At 32.7% G+C, this 27,817-nt stretch overlaps 1 protein-coding gene across 2 annotated transcripts; it reads right to left on the reverse strand.

Moving 5' to 3' along the window:
- Window positions 1-3,999: 3,999 nt before the first annotated feature.
- LOC124358906 lies at window positions 4,000-26,842 on the reverse strand. 2 transcript variants are annotated; one of them, XM_046811158.1, is made up of 3 exons: window positions 26,581-26,842; window positions 10,231-10,468; window positions 4,000-5,865 (listed from the first exon to the last, which is right to left on the reverse strand). In XM_046811158.1, exons 1-3 carry the CDS (start codon window positions 26,761-26,763, stop codon window positions 5,498-5,500), a joined length of 789 nt encoding a protein of 262 aa, XP_046667114.1. In that variant the 5' UTR covers window positions 26,764-26,842; the 3' UTR covers window positions 4,000-5,497. The 2 variants fall into 2 exon arrangements, with proteins under 2 accessions (XP_046667114.1, XP_046667112.1); XM_046811156.1 differs by lacking the exon at window positions 4,000-5,865 and adding an exon at window positions 7,582-8,175.
- Window positions 26,843-27,817: the final 975 nt, after the last annotated feature.

A 27,817-nucleotide genomic window follows, 5' to 3' on the forward strand; every position in this document is an offset into this window, starting at 1 on the left:
ATAGAATAAGAGCACTAATGACTAATGTTTTTGCATACAAAAGATGTCAAAAATAAACAAGGAAATAACTTATCTGACTTCATTGTTGTTCTAATCAGCTGAGTCTTAACACGAAAGCAGATTCAGCTGTTTAAACCATGAAAGTTGAGTCATGCAGATTGTTTGTTTACAGTACGTTTATTTAAACTTCTCATATTTTATTAATGAATTGAATAAGTTTCAGGGCTGAGCCCATGGTCACAGTATTAACAATAATCTCAAAATATAATAAACAAAATTAATAAGAACGTTGGCTTAAACGATGGTTTTCAGTTGGTAGAATTTTATTTTTGGGTACATATTTTCTCTTACATAAGTATTTATTGTTGATTTGCATAATGTTTAGCAAATTTTGAAGATCTTTCTTATAATTATTAAAAATGTATAATTTTTCACCTTTTGTTCCAAAATTCAAAATTTTTGTCAAGCCCTTCATAGTAAAATACTTGGCAACACAAAATGGATACATTGCTAAATTAATAGGTATAGTAATAAAGAAAATCAAAACAAAAGTAACAAATAATATTTGGGTTCTATATAACAACTATATAAACCAATCCCAAAAACTCCAGAAGCGGTGCAGAGGTTCTTTCAAGACTAAGTGCAATCTCTCTGCTTATCGTCTTAAGTGAACAAAATGTAAATAAATAAATAACTGGTTGTGTGTGAACTGTGTCCATCCTGTTTTGTTGTGACGTGTTAAATTGTACACTGCAATATAAAAATTTAAACAATCAACAGAAATTTAGTACTTTCTGGCCAGCCCACTTATTTATTTATTTATTTATAATTTTATGGCCTACATTGGACCACTTTAGTCACTTTATATTTTCTAGTCTTTCTTCTTTTATCCACCCAATATTTCTTCATCCTTTCCGAGCGTAATTTCCTTTCCTCCTCCGGAACCACTCTTCCTATTCATTGTTTGTTTCTTTTCAGCTGTAGTGTAGAGTATTTGTCATTCAATATCTTCAATGTGTTTGTCTTGTGTTTTAAATCCTCTACTGTAATTTGTAACTCTCTCATATCTTCTTTTAATTCTGTGATCCATTTAATGTCACTTTTACTATACCACAGTTTTTCTACTATTTTCCTGCTAATTCTATTTTCAGGTGTTCTTAACAAATGCCCTAGGAATGATATTCGTTTCTTTTTAATTATACTTGTAATGGGTTCTATATTTTTGTAGACTGTTTCATTGGAAGCTAGTCTCCAAACTCCGTCTACTTGATAGTTTTTGTTTAAGCAAGTTCTGACTATTCTTCTCTCTCCATCTTAAGAACCTTATCTATTGCAATAGTATTTGTTGTTTTAAATATTGTTTCACTTGCGTATGTAATTTTGTGACAGAGCAACTGTTTTGTAGTGTCTTAATTTTGTATTTATTGAAAGACATTTTTTTATTATACGTATTCTTAGTAGCATGTTTAATCTTAGTTTGTTTGTCTATTTTACTTTGCCAAGATGGTTTTTCATTCAGGTTATAAGTGATTACTTCTCCTAAGTATTTAAATTTCTGCAAAATTTTTATATTGTGGTTGTCCAGCCCACTCATATTGTGTTAAATATTGTTCATATTGCAATAAATAAACTCAGAAAATTATATTTTAAGATTCAAGTAGTTTTCGTTAAACTTTCAAAGTTCCACATCACTAATATTTTTAATTCTGTTCTGAGTTACTTACCAGCTTTAACTTATAGCTCTTTTCATATCGGATAAATATTATAAATATATTTCTTGAGAGTTTGTATGTAGAGTAGGTTTTCATGAACTCACAAAGCATTTCAATTTGCAAAGATTTTAATATAAATAAACAACAACAAGCATAAATAACACAATTCTACAATAATATATTGTACAAGTTGACAATAAATTATTAATAACTTATTGCATAATAAATAAATAAATAGTGTATTAATGAAGTTATCAAAGATAATACAGATTATATACAATGGTATGTAGCTGTAATGCAAGTTTGAGTAAGTGATACAGGACATGTTTGTACTATAAAAGTTAATAGAGAGAGAGAGGAGAGAGACATACATAACTCAAAATAGCTTATTATAACAGAACATAATTAAACTATTTTACAAAAAAATAAAAGAATAAATAAGCATGTAAACAACACAATAATATAAACTGAACTGATTTGGTATTAAAGCAAGACTAAGAAAATAATTTAAGGTATAGGAACTTACTAGTAAAATAACTATTATAAAAATTCCATTTATTTTTCAACAAAAGAAGCATTTTTAGTTTTGTGAAACTAGTAATTAAAAATAAATTTTCCAGTTAAAAAATTGTATTTTATTCATGTTAGTTATTACTTATTAACAAACAATACAAATTGAGATGGAAAGGAACAATATTTCTGTAAGTATCATGATTAATCTATAATAATGATAAATTACTCAATAAGTGATCGTGAAAGGGATTGTGAATTATTCGTTGATTTCTATATAAAAGTGGATTAAAAATATTAATGAATTGAAATGAAGCTTTCCAATCATTAAATGCAAAGTTGTAAGCCAATGGTTAAGTAATGAAAGCTATAATATAAAAACCTAGTGACTTTTAAAGTTTAAAAATCATAATAATGTACATAGGTGAAGAAATTATTAAAAAATGAGACAGCTTGAGACAGAAAAGATCAAGTAAATAGTTAAATACTATGTAATTAAATTGCAAACTGTACACCTAGAAATATAATACATAAAATAAAATAGAAGTTAAGAATGTGTATAAAAGGTGCAATAATTGAAATAGTAACGTAATAAATTATTCATATTCTTAAAATAAACAAAATAAATACAATAATCCCATAGTGATATTTTACTGTTACTGTGTATATCAATAGTATTACATATGAATGAAAGTAGTATTAAGTTTTACACTGTTACAAAGTTGTTTCTCCAGCTGCAGCTAATGAAATAAAAGGCCAAACATTGTAAATTATAAATGTCAAGTCAACATATAATTATTTTCAAATTAGGATCACTTGATTAAACGAGATCAGAAGTAGGTTAGGTTTTTGTCCAGATCTCAGATAATGAAGGTTTATACGCAATGCCCATTGATGTATAGGTCTCACAAACAACCTACATGCTAAATCACATAGTTTAGTGTTTCAGCCAGACGGTGAAAGCTGCTTGGGTTGGTATTGCTCTCTCCAAAGAAGAGAATGAATTTAATCCTCTCACCCATCATACGTAGGATGCATATGAGAGTAACTTTATTATCAGAAATGATTAAGAATAAAGTCATGATTTGATTATAAACTGTTGTCAGCGGGTATGAAATTATTGTCAAAATAATTTATATTACGTAGCTGAAGCCAGTATAGTCATTTCTAAATTAATATAAAACCAAAATTAGATTGATATAAAATGTTACACAAATCAAATAGTTGTAAAGTTGGTTGTACCCTTGAAACAAAGTAAAAGAGTACGAAAAATAAACTGTACAACAAATATTTATAGATGATGGTGAAAAATATAGTAAAGTTTAGATTTATAGAACAATATAATGTGTTTTATAAATATATAGGCTTTAATAAATTGAAGAGTTAGGATTATTACTATTATGAAAGATAAGTGTATGTAGACATTAAGAAAATTATGTACTAATTTTGTAACCATAAAAGTATTAAATGATATTTTTAGCAAGAAAAGTTAGTTTTAATGTTTTTTTTTTTAAAATGTACTACTTAGAAAATAACAGGAGTGTAGAATTAATAAATAATTATTAAAGAGATAGTGTAGTTTTGACACAGTAAAATGTTGCTTTTAGACTATAAATTTTAGCAGGGTTTATCAATAGATCAGAAAATAATCTTTATGGTGTGAAAAGATAAGTAAATTACAGAACAACTAAAAAGGACAGTTTGACATATACAGTATTGCTGTTAGCTTTATATCAAGGGAATTATCTACAACAATTAAGACATTAATAATTAGTAGTAAAGGAGCAAGAGTGTAATGAATTTAATTTATAAAATATACATGAACACAGTTAAAATATATTATTGTTGCTATCTAATAAATTACTAAGTGGGTTTTTGAGGAAAAGGGTAGATTAAAATATTAATTAACAACTGTGTTTAAGCTCTAATAATTTTTAAACGTTTTAACAGACAAGCACTCAACATCATGTAGATATTTAGGGTAAAAAGTACAAACTAATTATACATTGTTGTAATAAGCTGTACAACAGATAAACACACTGTACAATATTTAAGAACATAAGGTTTATAGGAAAGTAAGGCTGGTGAATCCCAATACAAGTTTTATGAAACATCTGATGTTGATAAGAAATATTTGTTTTTATTCCTTTGTGTGAATACATTTGTGTACATTCTACAGAAGAGGTAAACTAAGTCCTATAACTATATTATTAAAGGAAAAATTATAAGAATAATTAGCAATAGAAGACATCAAGGAGGTTTTGGAGGTAGAATAGGTAATGGAAGGATAAATATTTTACAACGATGAGAGAGAATTACAATCAAGGAATATAAACTTTGGTTTACAAATTTCACATATCCACGAGTCCTGCTACAACCAAGCCAAAGCCAGTAAGAGATTTGAAAAGCTTTAAGGATAATTTACAGTGATTTATCTTAATAAATACACGAAAGGTGTATATTTTAAATTTTAAGTACATTACAAGAACACTATTCTTGTGTAAACTAGTTGTGTTAAAGTGCTGTAGAATTTTTCAATAATGATGGCTAAAATCTGTAATCTTTTTTTAATCTAAAGATCTAAGTATAACGAGAAAATTAAGTAGGCTGCACAATTTTTCACAAATGAATTATTTCTAAATGTTTTTTCAACGTTTCTCTGTGTACTCCAAGGGGTACCTTAAATTTTAATTTACCTAAAAAATTAAGCAATCGTGGACCCAACGAGGTACATGATAGTTTGAGGTATTTCTTTAAGCGCGGGCTCATATTTTACAATCTACCAAGAGAGAGAAACAATAAAAAAACTCATAAGGAAATGCATGACAACGTGTACCCCATCTGGTACATGATGGGCTTTTTGGAAGTCTGGTGTGTACGTGATAAGTTACACTTTATCGTGAATGTATTAATTGCAGTAAATATATTAATGGAGCTTTAAAAAAATAAAGTATTTAAAGTGTGAGGACTTAAATTGAACTGTTTATATGAAAAACTGTATTCAATCATTTAAAATTGATGGACTAAACATAACTAAATCATATACAGTACATTTCATTTTAGAACTTTGAAAGTTCATCAATACCTAGTGAAAATTGATTTGAATATTCTGTTTTACTCGTAATACTGTTAAGAATCAAAAATATTAATCTGTCTGAAATTCATTTAATAAAATTACTGGCTTCCATTCAAATAAAGTCCAATCTCTAAAACTAAATATCATGCCTATTTATAAATCACAACGTACTGATGATCGATAAACCTGTACATGTCTACTAATGGAGTGACCGGAACTGTCCGATCCTTCTGTGAATGTCATTGTGATGGCTGTGCACATCGTGGCTATGAACGTCATGGTGGCTATGGTGAGTGTCGTAATGGTGAGGGACATAGTCGTCGTGGAATTCGTGGGAGTGCGAGTGGTGAGGAGTGTAGTGAACCAGGTGAGGCACGATCTTGCAGACCTTCAGCTTGTGCATGATGGAAGGCAGTGCCATCACCGTAAGGATAATGAACTTCTTGATCGCGGCGACTCCGAGCAGAGTTGGGATCAAGAGGGCCTTGATGCTCATCAGCTTGACCATGATCATGAGTGGCACGATGAGATGGAGGTTGCGGCTGCGACCCTGCACCTCGGCACGCTCTATATACAACAGCACACACAATGTACAATATACAACAGCGGGCCAAGAAGAGCCGCCACCACAATGTACAGTAGTTGGGAGGAAGTAAAACTGGTTTACACTTTCAATTCATTGAAAAACTAAACTCTAAACGTGATACTTTAGTACAGATAAAACACAGTATGAGACAAATAAAAGTTGTGCTGGGCATGACCTTGATTTGATTTGATTTTTTTCTACCTTTTCTTGTTGTTTAGAAACAAATAGGAGGATAATAAATCATTCATATTTACAGTTTAAATTTTCCCTTGTAAGAAAGTGCTTTCTGAACTCAATAGAAAAAAATATGATCACAATGCTAAACTCATTGAGACCGCCATTATAGTTGAGACTCTAGGTAAACTGCTAAAGTAAATTAAAAGAGTAAACAATAAAACAATAATAGCCTACTACTCAGGGTAAAAGATGCAAGTTTCAACATGAAAATATGTGTGCAGGCAGAGAAGTTTGAAAATATTCCCATTTGTTTTCTTTCGTGTTTCTAATTCATAGAGGTAATAAAGCAGATGAGACAATATGCAAATTCAAAGGAAATATTAGTTTACCAAGGAATTTGAATATGGTAAGGTTTTAATGATGAATATGCAATTGTATAAATATTTAAGCAGCTCTGGTTTCATATTCTAATCATTCGTTATAATGATGATCTTAATTCACAGTTTATTTTGAAAACGAAATTAATTATACTCTTTTCTAAAATAATATGCATTTCTAAGTCCATATGGATTGAAGATTTGAAAATTGGTTCGCTGATAGAGATAAACTTTGCCCATTATAAAAGTTTATTATTGTGAATTATTGATATTTCAGATTCCTAAATAGACACTAAAATTGAATCAGTATATTACATCATCTTGATAAAGCATTAAAAGCGTTGCCAATTTTATTTCCTCAGGAGCGGTAACAAAGGTTTGATGAATATCTAGAGGATCAATAAATAGATTAATAGCTTAAGGCTTAGGAAGTGAACATGTTCGATATTATTAATCATCTTCTTTGATTTTCAGCAAAGCTTTGTCCAGGGCACATAACAGTATCTTCATATTTTTCAAGCTCGACAGATTCATAATACAAGTCAGATATCAACACTTAAGTTAGTACAACTGAAACCAAAAGCGTTAGTCATAGTTATTCTTATTGCCTTATGTTAGTACAAGCATCATATATAGTAACGTGTTAGTCACACGGCACCGAGGTGTTAATTCAGCTTCGGATTCCTGCACAAGCAAAATTACACAACAGTTGGAACAAGCCATGGGAACAATACAGCTACAAACTTGGAAAATACTCAAGGAAAGAAATCACTGAAGAATCGAAACATTTAGATTTAATAGTTATTGTTAGTTTACTTATATGTATTTGAATGACTTATTATAGAATGAATTGTTATTTTGTAATATTAATATATATTGTTAAATTCAGTTATTATGATTTTTGTTATTTAAATATAACTTTAAATTATTATTATTATTAATTATTAATACTTTGAAAATAATTTAATAGTTTAAGAAGTGTGAACCAAACCAAGTTTTAAATTCATGAAGTGTTTCAGAAGTTTGAAGTGGAGATTTCGATACAAAAATTCTGCACATTATGAGTTTAACATTGTTAAGATGGTATTATTTAGAGTGTATAAATATACAAAATATGGTTTTCAAACAAAATATAATAATGAATAGGGTATGGTTGTTTTAAATTATATTATTTACAAATAAAATAGGAAGCATCTACTCGTATATCAAATAAATTAATCTCTACATAAATATTTAAATTATATTAGGTGTTATAAAAAGGTTTACATTTTATCTTGCGTAGTTACTTGATTTGTAACAGTTTAAACATTTTTGTTTAAGCACTTGTCTGCTCAGTTTGTTGGTAGTTAGTATTATCAACACTGTCTGGGGAGAAGTACGGTGGGCTAGCTTTGCCCCACCGAGTCCTGCGCTGGTTGGAACTCCAGTCCTTGCCGTAGCTGTCATAGCCTTGTGCCGCATAGGAGGTGAACTCAGGACTGTAGTCAGAGCCAGTTACGCCGACCACAGGTGCATAGCTGTGGTACGCCGCGTGGGCATGGTACGGCGACACGATCTTACACGCCTTCAACGTAGACAGGATGGACGGCAGCGCCATCACGCCTAAGATCAGCACCTTCTTAATGAACAAGAGAGTCAGCAAGATGGGGATCAGGATGGCCTTGATGATCCCGAACTTGATTAGGACCATCATCGGGAACAGGATTGCCAACTTCTTCTTGGAGTGTATCCCGCGAGCTGTGGCCAGTTAGCATGCGGCAAGACACACTAAGGTTAGTCGTTACACCTCTTTACTCCAGTTAGGGTTCATATACTGGTTGCACTCAAGTATTTGTAACGTATGTTTTAAAATTAAATTTTGTAATTTTGATTTAAGCAACAGCTATTTTGTAAAGAACGAGTCTGGGAAAAAATTAGTATATTGATTTTTTTTCCAAAAATATAATTATTACTCAATAATTAAATTGAAAAGCAATTATATTTCTTGATTCAAAAATTCCTGAAAAATATTATAATATTATAAGCTTCTTATTCTACCAAAATTTAGAAACCGTAATCTGTCTGTAAATTAGGGCAACATGGAAAATGGGATTCATTTTGTTATTAAACTGTAAAAACTTACTTTTTAACGATGTTAAAATAAAAACTCCTGTGGAGGAAATATTTAGAAATTTAATTTCTAGAATTTAATGACACAATGATTTTATTCCAAGTTGTCAATCAATGTACAGAATATGGGTTCAAGTACAAATTGAAGAGCAAGGTGGAGATCATAACAAAAACTGTAGGTCAAAACAATTTTCACTTGAATTATTTTAAAATAGGCAAAGCCTAAATAAAACGAAGGAACACAATGCAGTACTTTACTTAGAAAAAATACTTTTCTGTGGTGCAAGCAATGCTGAAAAAGATATTAAAATATAATTTGACATATAATTATTTTGAGCATTTTCACCATTTAACCAAAAGTAATAAATATTGCAACCATTTCCAAAATGTAAACTAACAGGTTATAAAAAAACCCAAAACTACTGAATGTATTCCCATCCCATAATTGTCCCCTAAGACGAAGAAATGCATGCAAAAACATAAATTGTTATCTAATAAACAATATTTTAACTTTTCCTAAGTTGTGGCAATCTATACTGATGGCGAGAGAAGAGACCTGGATTCTGGCCTATCTGAAAATTGCAGGCGCTACTACTAGTATGTTGCCGCGCCTTGTTTCGTAATTCCATTGTTGTTTCACTGTTTTGATTGATTTGCGGCATATATGTTATGTTTTATAAGATAATTTAAATGACGGTACTGTTTTGATCAATTAAAATTGAGCAAAATTTATGTTTGTAATAAATTCTAATAATTATGCTCTACAGTGGTTGTAAACAAACAATAATTATATGAATGAATCGCTGAAATTGAAGATTTTTGTATTGTTAAGATAACAATTACTAATGTTCATATGTATAATGTAAATGTAGTGCTTTTATGTATATAAAATTTAACATTGATCCCTTACTGACTAACACAATATACAGTATACAAAAAACCTCTTACGCAAAAAAATAGGAACATTTGTAATTGGATAAAAAAAATTTGAAACCGTGATGCAACATTAACAGATGAAATAATGGGTGCGTCTAAGATGAGTCACACTCTGCAGGAATGCCACATTACAGAAAACAAATAACTCCATTGCTAGAATAAACAATTCGCAGGGTTGGCTGTGGGGCGAAGCGCCTGAAATTACCGCGCGGCAACACACTAGTACACAGCTGTGCGCCGGCACGGGCCAGGTCTCTTCTTTTCTCTCGCCACCAGTAGTTGTATAAAAATCTATGACATAATAAAATCTAACTTTAGGTGAAACAGCTCAACTTTAATCAAACATTACTAATCCATTCAAGCAAGATGGTTATTTTTAAATCAGTAAAAACAAATGTAGTGAAACGTTACAGAACTTAAGAGATAAGGCAATAAACTCAAATTGAAAATATTTTTGAATATAAATTTCAATAGGTAGTGTTGAATTTGATTTTTGTACCAAAGGTATTAAGTTTAAAACTGAAAACATGTTAGTTGGATTTCCAGTAGATACCTTAACAGTTATAGCTTGATATTTTTGTATCATAGCATTTATAAATTGGCTATTTTATTTTTTTCTATAGGATACTCTTTACTCAATGAGAAAAATATTCTTGTTAAGATTTCTGAATTCTTAATACAAGATAAATGAACAATATAGATAAACTCAATGAACCCCTCATCCTCTGTGCGCCCTGGTATATTTACCGTCTCCGATGGTGTTGGAGCCATCATCGTAGACCAGTGAGGGACCACCGACTCCTAGCCCACCCAGCGGCAGCGAGAGCCCGTGGGATGACAGGAACACCTCCACCTGCCGTAGCCCGTACTTGAACATCTGTGTGACCTCAGGCTCAGCAGCCTTGTATGTGGCTGCCCTCGACAGGAACATGCTCTCCTCAGATGTGTTGGCCTTGGGGATGCTGACCAGTCGCATGGGTCCCAACTGCAACAAGTTCATCAACTTTTGTAGCAAATTTAACTGTGACGAATTTTAAGTGTTCAAAGGATTTTTTTATTTACTTAGAACAAGAGGCTGAGAAGCCTCTCATTGCACTCTAGAAGGTTCTGAAGGGATCTTTATACTTGCTTCCAGAGTGACGGAATATTCAAGACATTTAAGATTTGGGGTTGGAGCTGCCTCCTGTTGAGATTCCATGAGAAGGGGTAACTCAGTCATGTTACTTTGGAAGAATAGGAGGCTATTTCTGTTCCATCCTCTTCCAGTCAAAGCGAGAATAGGACAGTATTCCCTCATGTTTAAGCTAGCAACAGTCTTTAAAACTAAGGGAGCTCCACCCACGTTAATTCTTGATTGCCAGGAAACATAAATATGCATTGGCTTGTGTCAAAACAATCATTTAAACATAATATTTAATTATTTGTTACTAACTAACATATACTGTACATATACCTTAAGCTTCATTTTTAAATCTATCTAGATTCAACTGTTTTATTAAAAAGTCAGTTATGGTGTTGAATAATAAATACTTTGGCATTTTAATAAGTGTGATAACAATTTAGTGTGGAAAGGTCTTCTGTGCTACATTGTTTATTTGTGAGGAAAAATTCAAATTCCTGTCAACAGGCAAACCCAAGAACTTTTATAAACACTTTGAAATCACAAAAGATTTTAAACAATTATTTCAGTTTTTAAGAGATAATATTAGGTTAATTATAGTCGTATTAAGCACGAAGCCAGTAAATAATGTTTATAAAGTTTTTGTTATTAATCGTTATGATTTCCACTTACAGTAAGTAGGCCTACTATAATATGAAACGCCTAAAATTATTCTAACACTAAATTCATTTTACGACGCTTAGCTTACTGCCTATTTCGTTTCTTAAGGCGTTCAAAATCACGCGCGCTGTGTAGATTTCACTTAGAATATGAAAAATAGAGTATTACTCGTCTTCAAAGATTAGCTCTGTGGAGTAAAGAAAGTTTAAAATACTTGGTAATTCAGCTCTCATGATTTTGAACTTAGTATGAATTAATTTGGTAATGGATGATTTGCTCTAAGTAATTTCTAAAACTGCTTCAACATTTTCAGCTCTAAGGAACGTCTTAACATGTTCAATAATAACTTTATAAATTTGATACATTTTCATGAGTTTAAGATTTTAAAAAGTAGTTAACGCCTAATGTGGTTTAAATATAATTAAATTCATGTTTCACATTTGTTGTATTAGCTTTATTTTGAGACAAACTGTTATAATAATAATAATAATAATAACATTTAGACTTACTTACTTATATAACATTGTAGACTATAACTATAGACTAATGTTTGTAGACACTATAGACTATAACATTGTAGACTTTTTCAATTCCAATAAATCAATATGTATCAATTAATTATCAATAGATTATTTGAACCGTATCAAATAACCCCATAAAGAGAGGGATTCCTTGCTTGAGTTGCCTCGTTTGACATTTTTTGAACTTAGTAGTTTAAATTTAAGTGTAATTTTATTTCCTTATAAGGCGCTTACAAACCAAATTTCAGAATTTCAGAAATTCATTGCATTTCAGAAGTGGGAAAACAAATAAGCGCATTTAAACAGAGTTGACCCGCAAAGAAGACAATATTGTTTTTCTAGTTTAAGATTGAAACTAAAATATTCAAGTCTCCTAGTTGCTAAAGAATATATTTTCCGTTTGGTGGAGGAGGAGTTCAGGCAATTTTATCAGGTTGAAAACAGCTGAAAAACGAGCTACCTCAATAGCTAGCTATAAATGGCCTCATATACTAAATGCAGAATCTCGAGCTGTTGCCACAGCTACTGTATTTCATCCATCGTGGACTTACTTGTGTGGATAATGATTATCACGGGTGGGTGAAATCTCTCTTATCTTTGTCAAAGCACGCGATGAAGACCATGGCGGATGACGGATGATGTGACTATCGGTCGATAAAAGAATCGTGAGTGACTGCCCGAGCTCAGGTCTGTCACCGAGGATAATGATCTGGCGCGATATCGACTTCGCGTCTACCGGTCACGCTCGTGCTTGTGCCCGCTTATTTGGAAGTCTGAGCGATCTTGTGGAATATATTTTTGGAGGGATTATTTTAGTCCGGTGACATTATGAAAAATGTTGAAATACTGAATATACTGAACTTTCTAACAACATGAGTCGCTGTGTTTATAGACCAATTGGAGACCGGGCTTGAAGAATTTAGCGTAAACATTATTGAAGAAGAGTACGGCTGATAAAACATGCAAAGACGTTCTAAAATTATTAAATGTATTATTACGTGAGACAGTTTTATGTGATCCAGTGTTGTGTTCAAACTTACTTATGTGGTAATGTTATTATAGGATACACTCTGAAGTACCCTCATACTGTTAGTACCTGAATCTAGTCAGTATGTGTCGGTAGCTTTATGTGGTGTTCTACCAGAAAGAATAGCAGCACCTAAGTTTGAGATGCTACATTCTGAAGTGCTGTCATATTCAGCTTTTGAACCTATTTAGTACTTGTCGGTAGCTTTAGGTGGAGTTCTACCAGACAGAATAGCAGCACCTGAGTTTGAGATGCTACATTCTGAAGTACTGTCATATTCAGCTTTTGAACCTATTTAGTACTTGTCGGTAGCTTTAGGTGGAGTTCTACCAGACAGAATAGCAGCACCTGAGTTTGAGATGCTACATTCTGAAGTGCTGTCATATTCAGCTTTTGAACCTATTTAGTACTTATCGGTAGCTTTAGGTGGAGTTCTACCAGACAGAATAGCAGCACCTAAGTTTGAGATGCTACATTCTGAAGTGCTGTCATATTCAGCTTTTGAACCTATTTAGTACTTGTCGGTAGCTTTAGGTGGAGTTCTACCAGACAGAATAGCAGCACCTGAGTTTTGAGATGCTACATTCTGAAGTACTGTCATATTCAGCTTTTGAACCTATTTAGTACTTGGTAGCTTTAGGTGGAGTTCTACCAGACAGAATAGCAGCACCTGAGTTTGAGATGCTACATTCTGAAGTACTGTCATATTCAGCTTTTGAACCTATTTAGTACTTGGTAGCTTTAGGTGGAGTTCTACCAGACAGAATAGCAGCACCTAAGTTTGAGATGCTACATTCTGAAGTACTGTCATATTCAGCTTTTGAACCTATTTAGTACTTGTCGGTAGCTTTAGGTGGAGTTCTACCAGACAGAATAGCAGCACCTGAGTTTGAGATGCTACATTCTGAAGTGCTGTCATATTCAGCTTTTGAACCTATTTAGTACTTGTCGGTAGCTTTAGATGGAATTCTACCAAAAAGAATAGATACCAGAATACCAGAAAGAATTCTACCTGAGTTTGATACAGCTCTGAATCAGCCTAGACCTATTGAATTACCCTTGCACCTTAGAATCTCGACATTTGCAGTTAGTGATGTGCTGCTCCTGGACATCCTTACGGTTACCCAGATTTAAGTGACACATCGGTTTTTGCTGTGCCCAGTGATAGGTTCAACTACAATAAACCAGCTAGAAGTGATCCCTGCTGGGTGGAAGTGCCAACTTAGTAGCAAGTTTAACAGTTAATTACTTTTTTGCTCGTTAACAATTCGTGACGAAATCGTCTTTGTGTGACCGTCTGGATGCAAGATAGTTTTCGAACGATTTGACGTAGGGGGTTGCGATCTGGTGTGAGACTCCGCCATTACTACTTCTATAGTGAAATTGAATAAAGGAGTCGCTGGCCGGTCGAAGATGTCGGCTATGGGCCGAACACGGAGTTCACTCAAAGTTCAGTTATCGTGTGCGTTTAAGTTGACTACGGGGGGATAACTTTTTAATGTAGGATATGTAAAATTTGAACAAATTTAAAGAATGCCATTCTTTAGCATTTGGAAGCATAGTATTTGTAGGTCCACGAGGCTTGTCAAAACAGGCCACATATGTGTACAATGAGTAATCTAATCCGATACTGACACAGGACCCGGGTAGCATTGAGTGTCATCCTGGGACAGACGCGGTTCAGGCTCTAACACTCGATATCAACTATCGACAAAACGAATAGAAACGTTATACGAAGCCTAAATATTCACTCGCTAAACTCGGCGTGCCACAAAAAGGAGACGTGTCTATTTGTCTGAGTCACTGCGGACTGAAGTTTTGCACATTTTTATGTAACTTCCCTAGCGTATCAGTTTCATCCATAGCGTAGTAGCGTAGCTGAGGTCCTGTTGATCCTGATAGCTCGAACATGAACTAGTCAACAGTGAAAAATCGAGTTATCGAGTATTTCGAGATTCGAGTTGTCGATGGTGTTATACAGTGTCGATAGCGTTACGAATGTCTTGATTGTGTTGAGAGGTAGTACGCTTACATATTAGTTTATTAGTTTAACTGAACATCATACATAGCCTACAGCTTCTGGCGTAACGTAGCTATGATGGGAAGGGTTGGTTTAATGTGAATATTGAGTTTAGCTCCAGTTCACCTCACTCTTACTATAGCGTCTGGATGAGTAAATGAGAACACGTCTTCACATAGATTACACTATCTTTTTATATTTTGTTCGTTCTTATTGAGTTTATTTTGAGCTTCTTCGTCGTCGACTTTTTTGGATCTCTTCAGACGAACTGCGCGAACAGCTGTGACAACGTCAGATTCCAGATGCTGCTCTAACAGAAAGGTGAACTTGAGCTAAATTAAACATTCATAAGGTTTCTAAGCTATAATAAATGTAATATTCATTGCATTAGTATATATTTATTTATTCTTCTGTGGCTAAAACACATTGGTAACAAGTTTTCAAAAATTGATCAGAAATATGTGCTACTTTCTGGATGTAGTTTTTATAGTTTTGAATGGACATTATAATAGTGTTTGTTTTTCAGTAAAAGAGTGAAAATAAATACCCTTCCCTAAAATATTTTCAATAACAATTCGATAACAAATTCATTTATTCGTGCCCGTGTATTCTTTTGGGACCAATTAGTGCTCTGTGTTGTCTACACACAAGCTTATATGGGATAATACATATACGCTACTAAACTATCCGTATAAGTTTCATGAAAATTAGATGAAATTATGAGACACTTTTAGGTTGAACTTCATATGTACTCGATCAAACCTAATCATCCCCAATTTGATAATTTGGTCAAATTCGATACTTTTGATCAAATCTTGTTATCTAATGTGTTTACCAGCTTGATTTCCTACAGTGGCAATCATAAATTGAGCGGAAAGCGAGATAAGGCGAATTGCAGAGCTCACAAAATTATTAAGCGGGGAACTGAGTGATTTGTCAGACACGATGTCATTAAGTGTTCACACCCTATTACCTCTATTAGCGGAGGGTACTCGGTGCTCGACGGTATGGAGAGAGGTGCTAGTTAGAGATCGCCCGGGGTGGAAGGAGGCAGAGGTGGACTGGTCCACCAAATCACAAACACTTTGTATCTGATCCCAGCGGTTGTAACCGATTTGAATATCGGTGTAGCATCGTGGACCGGGATGTATCGGACCCTCTCATTTGCGGACCAAACCGCGATAAACTGAGTTCTCCAATGTTTTGACACCTGCAGAGTGGAAGGTGTAATTTTTTATCGAAGATTCTTCCGGGTACGCCCTACTTCTTCTTAAATCGTACTCGATTGGTTTAGATACGAAGTCAGAACTGTACAGTAAGTGGTTTCTTAACGATCCTTGTTATTTCTTATTTCACACCTGAGACCGGTTTTAATGTCAAAACATCTTAGTCAGTCATGTTTTTTAGAAAGATGATTTTATGTATTCACTCTAAACAACACATACACAGGATGTTCATTTGAAAACTTGAAACTCGTATTAAAAGTCAAAATTTTGAACAGGTAAACTAATACCTTGTGACATCTCAAGTTGAAGCTCATAAAAAATTGAAATCGGCCAAGCCGTCTGGTATTAGCAGCCAATAATGTAATTTCTTACATAACAATTATTAGTTTACAAACTACTGTACCATTTTGTTGGCATTTCAAAATTTTGACTTTAGGTACGGGGGGGGGGTATGGAGGTGAGCACCCCCATTTTGAAAATATTGTTCTTATGTTCCCCCAATTAGTACTATACACTTCCGTTTACAGAATTTTGATACTTGAGCTATGAGTATTTAATACGAGTTTGAAGTTTCCAAATGAACACCCTGTATATACATAAAGATTTAAATCAGTACAACTTTTTGGTTGGCCATCTGTTGTCTAACCTCACTTGTTTATATAAGACATGCTGACAGACTATAATAATCAGTAGAACATTTCGTATTCGAGTATCTTCTTCTCCATCGATCAGTTTTCTCGAAATTTTAAGATATTGTTTTGTCACCTAAGTATTTCGTATTTTCAATTCTCTCTCCCCTAATAGGCCATACAAAAAAGAGATTTAGGTGACTTATTTATAACCCCAAATAGTAGTATTTCTGAGTTTTCCAATTGTGTCAATTCTAAATTCCACAGCAACTGCAAGTACTCAATTAGTTATTTCGGTAAGTCAGTGAGTTACTGACTAGTTCTAGTAAAGCCAGACAAATACTTTCGGATTACTTTAATCTCCTTGCCACCGGATTCTAACCATATCCTTTGTCAATTTCAATAACTCCGAGTGAACTTTCGGAGTGTAGTTCAATTGGTAAACACAAAATTTGTGGATTTCTCCCAATTATTTATAATCATCTCATTTATAACTCAATTCTTTGGTTGAAGTTTGTTTTTGACGATGGAAGGATTGTGGAGGAAACTGGATTTTCCAGACATTTGCCATTGTTCAGTGATACAAAAAAAATCAGTAACACTACGTTTCGAGATCTGAAATCAGGTCTCTTCTTCAGGTAACACATAATTACAAACTAGGTTAAAATAAACAAATCATACTAGAGCGTTGCGACACGCGTAAGCCAGGGACAACACCAATGTTGTGTGTCAAATTCACTAACTCAAAAAAATACAGTTAATAAAAAAACTAAACACAATACTAATTATTATAACTTAACTACAGAATACAGGTCACAATAGGTCTGCATTCGCCGACCAACCACCTACAACTGACCAGAGGCAAATAACGAATGGAAATCGTCACGGCAGAAACAAGATGGCGGTAAATATATAACTCATTCCAATAAAGCAAGTAGTTTTAAGTCAGCCCAGCTAATAGGGTACCAATAGAATATTGAGATTTACGCTCGGGTAAATAAAGATTGATCTTATGTGGATAAATCCACATTGTTAAGTGGGAAATGAGATCGAGCCAACATCCTTCACGTACGTGCTCGCGGATAACAAGCGCTTACCGAGCAAAAAATAGTCATCACATAATTAGATCAACAGCGCGCCGTCCGACGGTTAACGCGAACGTAATGACCAGAACCCGTTGGTCGCAACCTTTCTGTCATATCTGTGGTCTTAACAAAAGTATTAAGGAAACCGGGGTTTCCGGACAATATCTAACAATCAGTATACTAAAACAAAGCAGTATTGATAAGTTATCAATACAATCAGTATATTATATTGTATCACTGAACGATGGCAAGTGTCCGGAAAATCCTGTTTCCTTCACAATCCTTCCATTGTCAAAAACAAAGAAAATGGTCAACATGGTTTTATAATACAATAGTTAAGCGAACTTAAAACCAACAAGGACACACACTTACAAAGCCTTACAAAGTACAGTTTTATAAGAAAAGTATACATTAAAATTCATACATACTTAATCAATTTCCAGATTTAGATCTTCAGGATGTCAACAGTTATGTGTCAAAGGTATGCTACAGTAAATTTATAATATCATAAATTGAATATACGTGTTCGTAAACTTTTAATATAATCTATTATAAAATCGCCAGTTAAAATTCGTTCGACAGCGTAATATTATCATGGGATTAAGTATAAGAATAAATTTACTTCTAAAATATTCCTTCTATACTTCTTATTTTATCCTTCTCTAATCTGCGTTGTTATGCTGCCTGTTCTGTGTTTAGCGCTTTAAAAAATTCAGTGTATTTGGACATGTTTTAAACAGATTGAGATGGAAATGCATTTTATTTTTAAGATTCAAGGTTTATGAACGTGCGTTATGAATATTACATACGGTTTTTAAATGAACCGCATGCATATCATTTATAGATTTGCCTTCTTATTCACTTAAATGAAATACTATTTTATGCTATAAAGGCCCTTTCAACGAGAATGTATCTTAAGTTAACCCTATTTAGAAAGTATAATTTTTTATTATATGTTGATCCTTATATCATTGCAAAGTTTTGGCCCTAGGTATCGTACGGTTTTCACAAAATGGAGGGAGGAATGGAGTAAATATATCAGAATATAATTCCAGCAAGACCATCCAATAGTTCTTTGACAACTGGGGGATCATCCTTTTTTCTCGCTTGCGAGGTTCCGGTGTTGTGATGGTTCCTGGAAGCGATGGTTGACCAACCCAGTTCTTATCTCAGGAGGAGGCGTATCGTCTCACTAGCCTCCAAGGACCACTTGCCGACCTCTTGTTCTTTCTGAGCGTCCTTGAAGACACCTAGCTATTCAGTAAAGGAACTATATTGGGGCTCCGACCCCACCAAGAGTTGATGAACTGATTATACAGGTGTTGGTGATTCATAGTGAATGCCGCACCGGTTTCTTCAGCAGTGTGTGATCCTGTTTGATAGTTAAAACGATCACGAGGCCCATAGCCAGAACATGCAAGCCTCAGGGCCTCACGATAGCACACTGTCACCTTGACACAGCAGAACCGACAGTGCTTAGTCATAAACTTTCCTAAAAAGCAGAATCTAGATCGAAGATCTCTTTCTTCCCGCCTCCGTGGGCCTCAGGGTGTGCGGAAATTAGGGAAAGGGCGCTTCTCCAGGTGACGTGAGATTACTGATGGTCCAGCCGCCCACATCACTGTCACGCGGGGGTGATGGCGCTAGAGATAGACAAGCGGCTACAGCAGGTGGTGTATCCACTCTCGCCTCCGCCCCTCTCGTGTCTCGGCCACTCTCGACTCTAGAGCACTCTCGCCAACCCAGATATGTCAAAAACGGAACTTGCCAACCCGACTTTAGCCCGACCGGTTTCGGAGAAAGTCCACACCTTCCATTTTATTTATCGTGCGTTTCGCTCCTGCTACGCGATCCTCGTTAATGGACACGCGTTCCTCCCGGGAGGAAACGAGATAATGCCGGCCATGTGTGGGCTTTCCGGCTTTTCTGGGTCGGTCTGGCTTTAATCGGTGTTAATCAGGAAGCCGTCACACTTCCTTGGTTACCCACTTGTTTTTGGGTGTCTGAAATGCCCTTTCCTGCCTTTGTTGGCCCGTATTTATCGAAAACACTTGTTGAACAATACTTTATACTCCAATTCATACTGATAAGGAAGTTTGTACGAATGTAGAAGAAATTCAAACTGAATATCCCATATCCCGTTGATTGCAAAATAATTATTGTGTGAAAGCAGAGAATAAAAAGAATTTAAAATACAATACAGTGATAATAAACCGTAAACTATGGGTGAGTTTAGGCTTCTATTTATTTTTGAACTGGATATTTTGGGCCTTTTCATTTGATATAAATGCGTTTAGTGATTAAAGTTAAAATAATATTAATTTAGTGTACTAGGATCTATTTTATAAAAAGAAATTAAGAAGTATAACTGGAGGTCATACTTTCATCATTGAAAAGTTAGCAAAGCTTAAGACTATTAGAAAATGTTTATTTTTAATATTAAATATCAGATAAAGCAAATTAAAAGTTCATGTCATAACTTATAAGGCTCTAGCAATTAAATAACACTCAATCTAAATTTTAATTTTATAGTTTTTAAGTACCTAAAACCCATCTGAAATTAAAAAAAAAAAAAACTCCTTTAACAAAGACGTAGCCAGCGAGGGGATCCAAGAGGTCCGGATCTCCTCCAAATTTTAACATTTTTCAATAACTATTTAGTAAACGATTATTATTATTTTAATAATTCAGTATTACTGACATTTACTGCTGAAAGATCGTTCTCAACAAAGAAACGGGCCAAGAACTTTTAAAGGAACAAAATGAGACCTTACGTTTTTTCCTTGCTACGTTATTGTTCTTTAAATTAAAGAAGGAAACATTAATGATAAAACGACTTTTTTAGACCATGAAATTACAATTTAATATCGATGTGGATGAAATTTAATTGTAATTAACTATCTTACTCATGTCGCCTAGACTCTTCCAGTCAAAGCGGGTAAGGAACAATTCTAATGTGTACGTTAGCAACGGACAAGGACCAAAGGAGTCCTAACCACTTCATCAATTATACTCCGTCAAGAGCCGTACTACGTTATGAGGTAATCTAATCGGTAAAAATCATAGGTTGTTTAAGAACTTAATTTAATAAATGGCCAAAATAAAGTAAAATTTAAATCATAATACAAAATTTAGAGAACAGTCAAACAAGAACGTAGCCAGGAAAAACTTTGGGGGGAGGGACATCCAGACAACTGATATTTTCACGTAGTGGACAGAGAGTAAGGCACCATTTTGTTCCTTAAAAACTTCTCGATCCTTTTCTTTGTTGAGAACGATATTTCAGTAGTAAATGTCAGTAATACTGAAGTATTTAAATAATTATCGTTTTTTCTAAAAAAAAAGTAGTTAAAAACATTGAAAATTGGAGGTCCGGGCCCTTTGGACATCCTCTCTGGCCACGTCCTTGCAGTCAAGAAAGTAATTTTTGACTAAAATCCTGCTTTACAACCATCATTGATTTAGTCGACACGAGGAGTCATTGTAACAGCTATCTGAAGTAGGCCTATTGGAACGGATTATTCGACAAATATGCTGATGTTATAGTGCAGTATTCTGAAAGCTTCAAATAGTTATTTATTATCAGAGTGCGCTGTTTTACCCTGGAACATCAACGGAACAGTGTGGTCCAAACAAATAGGTGTGTAGACCTTCAACGTAGCTTACAGGCAAGGCAGCGGCTCTATAAGCTAGAGGTCACGGGTTCAATTCCCGGGGAGGTCAGTAAAAAATGTGATCCAGGTTTGGATGGTTTTCCCTTAAACTTAACTTTACATAAAAATTAATTAAAATAAGAATTGAATAAGAATAAGAATAGAATAAGAATAGAATAAGAATAGAATAAGAATAAGAATAGAATAAGAATAGAATAAGAATAAGAATAGAATAAGAATAAGAATAGAATAAGAATAGAATAAGAATAGAATAAGAATAAGAATAAGAATAGAATTAGAATAAGAATAGAATAAGAATAAGAATAGAATAAGAATAAGAATAAGAATAAGAATAGAATAAGAATAAGAATAGAATAAGAATAGAATAGAATAAGAATAAGAATAGAATAAGAATAATAATAGAATAAGAATAGAATAAGAATAAGAATAGAATAAGAATAGAATAAGAATAAGAATAGAATAAGAATTAATAAAAATGAGAATAATAATAGCATAAGAATATTTATTTCATCTTACATGTAAAAATACATTTTTTCAAACAAACAGGCGGAAACATGATATACAAAACTTATTGATACAACAATAATCATTACTTAAAGAAATTAAAATAAAATAATACTTAGTACTACGAATGAATTACAAATTTCTCTGGTGTAGAAAGGTATTGAGCACAGCGTTTAACAACCTAGTCAATATCAAATTAAACACAACTTCTTTTTAAACGTGTTCTTATTATTCACAGTAAGTAAAATACTGAACTGGCAAATCGATTAGGTTAATATCGATGCTAAGTTCCGAAAGCAATTATTCACTTCATAGATCATCGTTACTATAGCACGCACATCAAGTGGCCTTAAATTGGCTCAATCATAAAATAAGTATTTACAAGTGCAGATTCCTACGTACCGCATGACTTATGGGACAGTTTAGTCTAATGGATTATATTTTGCATGCATGAGGTTAGCGCGATCTAATATCCAGGACGCTAATATATCGTAAGCTGATGCTGTCGCCTCCACGCGCTCTGCACTGCGCCGCCTGGAAGTGGGAAAGTTCAACTGTAAATTAAAATACCAGAAGCTCCACGAAAGTGGGCTTCAATATGAACTATATTCTGGCATGGCTGAGAGTTTGAACTGAGCGGGCAAATTGATTTTCAAATTGATTAAGAGGCAAAAGTATTCGTTACCTGTTCAGTACGATGTAATGTTTTAAAAACAGCTACGCATTAGAATAATTTAATACGATAACGCCTTTTGTTAAAATTAGTTTCCACAGATAAGACTTATTAAACGAAGTCTTCACCTTGCAAACAGTGTTTTCTTAATGAAGATAAACAAAACGTTATTTCCATGATGTCGCTTTTAATGTTGACTTTATTGATAAGAGATTATCATCAATCACTTGATTTGATTTTCAATGGTAAATTAAATATTTTGATTATAGAAATTTACATGTACTTTCAAATCTAGCAATTAAAGGCATTCAAAATCCAGACTTTTGTCACAAGATACATGATGGGGAATTGCTGCTTTAAACTTGAATTGGCCCCCTTCACCATTGAAAACACAAGGAAAAAAGACATACAGTACTTGTAAACAATTTCATGTTCTGAGCATCCTTAAAGGGGATCCTCTTGGGCTTTCGTTTTATATTCACTACGAATTACGTTACAAGAAATGAAGGAACGATTTCGGTTTTAAATGATTTAAATTCACATAGTTTAAGTTGAAATTCAGTAAACAAATACATGTAACACTTCTAACTCACAGTTATAAGGAAGGAAGATCTTATATGCTGATGTCATCTCAAAATATCTAAACTGAAGTTGCATTATTAGTTTCGAAGTTTAAATTGTCCATTTTTCTAGCCATAGTATATAATGTTAAATATTCTACTTAAGTACGAAGTTAAATGTAACACTGTTATGGTAATAGTATACATTGTCAATATCATATTTTCGGTATACGATTTTATATGTTTCGATTTTTCTATCCATAGTATAATATTAAGTATGAACAATGTTGTAATACAATCTTAAATGTTTCTATTCTTAGTCGAGGATGTCTATATAAACCCAAAATAGTAGTACACGAAATCAAAATTTTCAAATTCTTGTATACGAATTTCTTAGTGTCAACATATACTTATGATAATTATGTAGTGTAACACTTAAAACTATGCTATACGATGTTAAATATTCATACTTTTTAGCAATATAATAAATGTTAAACATCACGATTTTTAGCATTTTTATTGTAGAATTACGATATTAAACATAAAAATATCTAGTAGTACGTTGTTTAGTATAGACTCTGTCTATGGTCTACACAGCTCATTATAACACAGCTATAGTCAATGTACGGTGTTAAATGTTAACATTGGTTTAGCTGTATTATGCGAAGTTAAATTTCAACACGGTTGCAGCTGCAAAGACTAGCCGTAGTATATTACCTTCAAAATCAACAGATTTCAAGATCTTTTTAACACACGATCTTTTCTAGCAACTGTATGTACATATTCAAGAAGTTTCCAGGTTTATAGCATATATGATTTTTAAGCATGTCAAACAAGTTACAGTATTCCTATAAATTATTTAAACTAGGCCATACAACACTAAAAAACTCAATATTCTTCAGTTTTGATGCCTATTGAAAATTCAGATCAAGTGGAGCCCTTTATAAGATTTGTGACTTTGAAAAAGATTTTCAAAGCGTATGAATTGATAGGATTTTAAGTCTCATGTCTGTTAGTAAATAAAATAATCTAGTTTTTTTACTTTAAAAAGGTAGATATAAAACACTGATTAGGACTTAATATTTCTTTGGCTTAGTGTTTCTCTAATGCTATCGTTTTAAAATTAGTTAGGCGAACTTTTTCTTACCAAGTAAAATAATACAAATTACTTTTTGAGAAAACTGGACATTTTCAAAGGTTTGAAAGATTGGATTTCAATTAAATTTACAGTAACAATCCAAATTAGGCAATGGTATAGCCCAAATTGATCACTTCATCAAAATAAATCTTCACTATTGTATAATTTAAAAATTTTGTAACCACTTTTTAAATTATACGATAACTTTTAAAACTTAAAATGAATAGATTAACTTTAGTCTTTGGTAGTTGTTTTATACTATTCATAAAAAAATTATTAGTCTTTTTTTAACTTCAAACAAGTTTTGGAACAATAATCATTACAATTAAACGGACTAGATTAATTTTAATACAATTATAAAAATAATTTGTAATATATTTAAAAAATGTTAAAAACCAGTAGTAACAGTCCTATTTCTTTCTTTCAATAAATATGTTTAAATACAAATCCAAACTTAATTATAGTAGGTCATTTGTATTTTTTCAATCTTTGGTTTAAAAGTATTTTAAAATTGTTTATATATAACTTTAAAAAATCCTCGTTTCGCCTGTAAAAATAAAGAGATGATTTAAATGTAAATAATAAGTTTTAGATTTATTTAATTATTTGAAGCACTTTGATTATTGTTCATTAATTGGTTACAATCCATCCATAATACAATTAGTCACATCAAGTTAGACAAGATATTTTACTAAATGAGAAAAGAAAAGATAACCTTTTACAAAATCTTGTATACTATATTGTGTTTAAAGAAACAAAGTAAAAAATCTGTTCCGCATATACATTCTGGATTGTATTAAATGGTTTTAGTCTAAATTAAATCAGTTTTGTATTCTGTCTGTTTATTTCATAAAAAATAGAATTTAAAGTACAATTTATTAAAATTTGACATAAAACGACATTTTACCAAAAAGTAAAAAAATACAAAACGACATTTCTAGTTTAACTTACCTATTATTTTCTTATCGAATAAGGCTTGAACTTATTGATAGTAAACAAATTTATCAAAGTTATTTTAAAGACAATTATTTTGTGGTTCCAAAACATAAAAATTACAAAATTCATAATCACTCGAATATAATGGATAATCACGTAGCGATATTACTGTGCGATCGTTCTTTTTGACAACAACTTCTCAGATTACCTCGCGATATTACATGCTTCGAAAACGCTCTATATAATATACATGTATTGAAATATTAATGAAAGTCTGTTTAGAATTAATTCAATAAAATTATATTCAGAGGATAAGGTGTTATTGCAAGTAAATGCAACTAAAATGTTCTATAACACCAATTTGAAACAAAACACGCATCGAATCTATCTGAACTTCGTTCTACAGCATTAACATTTGAGTTCGGAAAAATATTATATTTGATAGTTAACTTAAGTTAATTTTAAAATATTTAAAAGTTTTAATTTTAGTCAATTTTTTAAAATCGAACAATTAATTACATTGAGTTCGTCGGCTTCCTTGAACTTCCTTAATATGTTGAGCACCAGGTAATAACATAACAAATATTAATATCATTAAGTTATATCGTTGTGTACCTCAATTAACCCACTTGTATATGAAGATTATTGGAGCTTTGGAAATATTTTAAATTAATACCACTAGTGAACGACAACACTCCAATAATTAATTAAATTTTGCGAGGCCTTTCAGAATCAAGGATTCCATCGTCAGGCAACCTCACAAAAAATAAATTTCTGAAAGGCCTCGAAAAAATTTAATTAATTATTGGAATATGAGTTGTTATTCAGTTGTATATGTTTGAAGTTGAAGGTGTATATCATGTAGGTACATAGTACTACTGTACACTTAGAAGTGAGAAAATGTCGTACTGTTACTACAGATTTTAGCAAGTGTTAATACGTTTATTTTCTAAAATTAATATATATTTGCCTTAAACTCGTAACGTAACTAATAAAATTTAAATTTAAAATATTATACACCTTTGATAGTTTCAATTTTAGTTATTTAGCAACGACTATCAGTTCAGACTAACTTTTTGTATCTCAATGCAGACAGTTTTTGTGGAAAAGTCAGACAATTTAAACGTTCAATCTTGCATTAACATCGTTATACAATAGTTAATCAACGTTAATTCAATAGTTCAATGCCTTCCAAGTTGATATGAACAATTTTTATTCTTTTATATTTTTTTCTTTGTAATTCTTTTATTATTTACCACTTTTAAATAAAGTTATCACGCATAAAAATAAATGTTAGTTCCAAACACACTCTCAAGGCACTTACATCCAAGGACCGTTGTGTGGACGCTATCCTATGGACGAGGTTCGCCACCTTGTACTTGACGCAGTCCAGGATCCCACCGGAGCGAAGGCAGGAGGCGCGGGCGGCCTCCAGGAACGAGTCCTGAGCACGGACCGAGGCCGCAGCACCGAGGAGGGCCAGGACGACACACAGTACGCGAGACATGACGACAGACTGGCGCGGGGCGACCTCTCTCCCGGTTATATAGCGGCCGCCTGCCCTTCTCTAGAGCCGTCCAGAACCCTTTCTGGACCTTACTTCAACCCCCCTTCAGATCTCGTGTCCACGTTAAAAATATTTTCATGATATTCCAAGAAATATTAGACTGTTGGAAATAGTATCAGTTTTGCTTATCGCGTAACTAATGAATAATTTAAGCTGCATACTTTAACTAAAAAACCGTACTAATTTTAAAACACGAGTAGGTGAAAATTGTATGGTGAACATTGAACTTTTTTATGAGTTTTTTTAATACTTATGAATACTAATTGTGTAAATAATTCATATAACAGTAGTAAATTACAATACATAACTTTGTATCACACGAATTGTTTTGAAATAATCCAATTTAGTTTCAATTCTGTATTCGTTGGAATTAAGGTAGTTGGGATAAAATTTTGATGAAATTGAACAAAATTACAAGTGGTTTGGTTAAATATTTTGAGGTAAAAGTGTTTTTGAACCTACTTCCTACTTCTTTTTTTCATAGTGGGCTTTCAAAATTTTATCTTTCCTTAATTCTCCAAGTTCAACGTAGATTTGGAACCTAAATTCCAGAAAGTAGTCTTAATCTTAGATACAAACCAATACACCAACCTATTATTGCAATATTTTGAAACTAAACAGTTTCAGGATTTCTGATTTAGAAAACACTCCGATTAGTGAAATCAATTTACACATCAACCCAGTAAAATTGCCTTTCCTTTCCAATAAAACTGGTAATTTAATAAATTAACCTAACTATATAACTTTTAGCTGATTACAGAAATATAGTTTCAGAGGATAATATATTTAAAAAATTACGCAATTTTCACACTATAGAGTATTATTTAGGTGATCGGAATATTTGATATATATATATATATATATATATATATATATATATATATACAATATTCGTATGGTACATTAAGTAATTGACAAACAGGCTCAATCTTAAATTTTTGTTAATGAAAAAATTTTATTACCATAATATTATCTCTTATAAAACTTTATAAAA

The sequence above is a fragment of the Homalodisca vitripennis genome, chromosome 4 (assembly GCF_021130785.1).
Source record: "Homalodisca vitripennis isolate AUS2020 chromosome 4, UT_GWSS_2.1, whole genome shotgun sequence".
NCBI lineage: Eukaryota > Metazoa > Arthropoda > Insecta > Hemiptera > Cicadellidae > Homalodisca > Homalodisca vitripennis.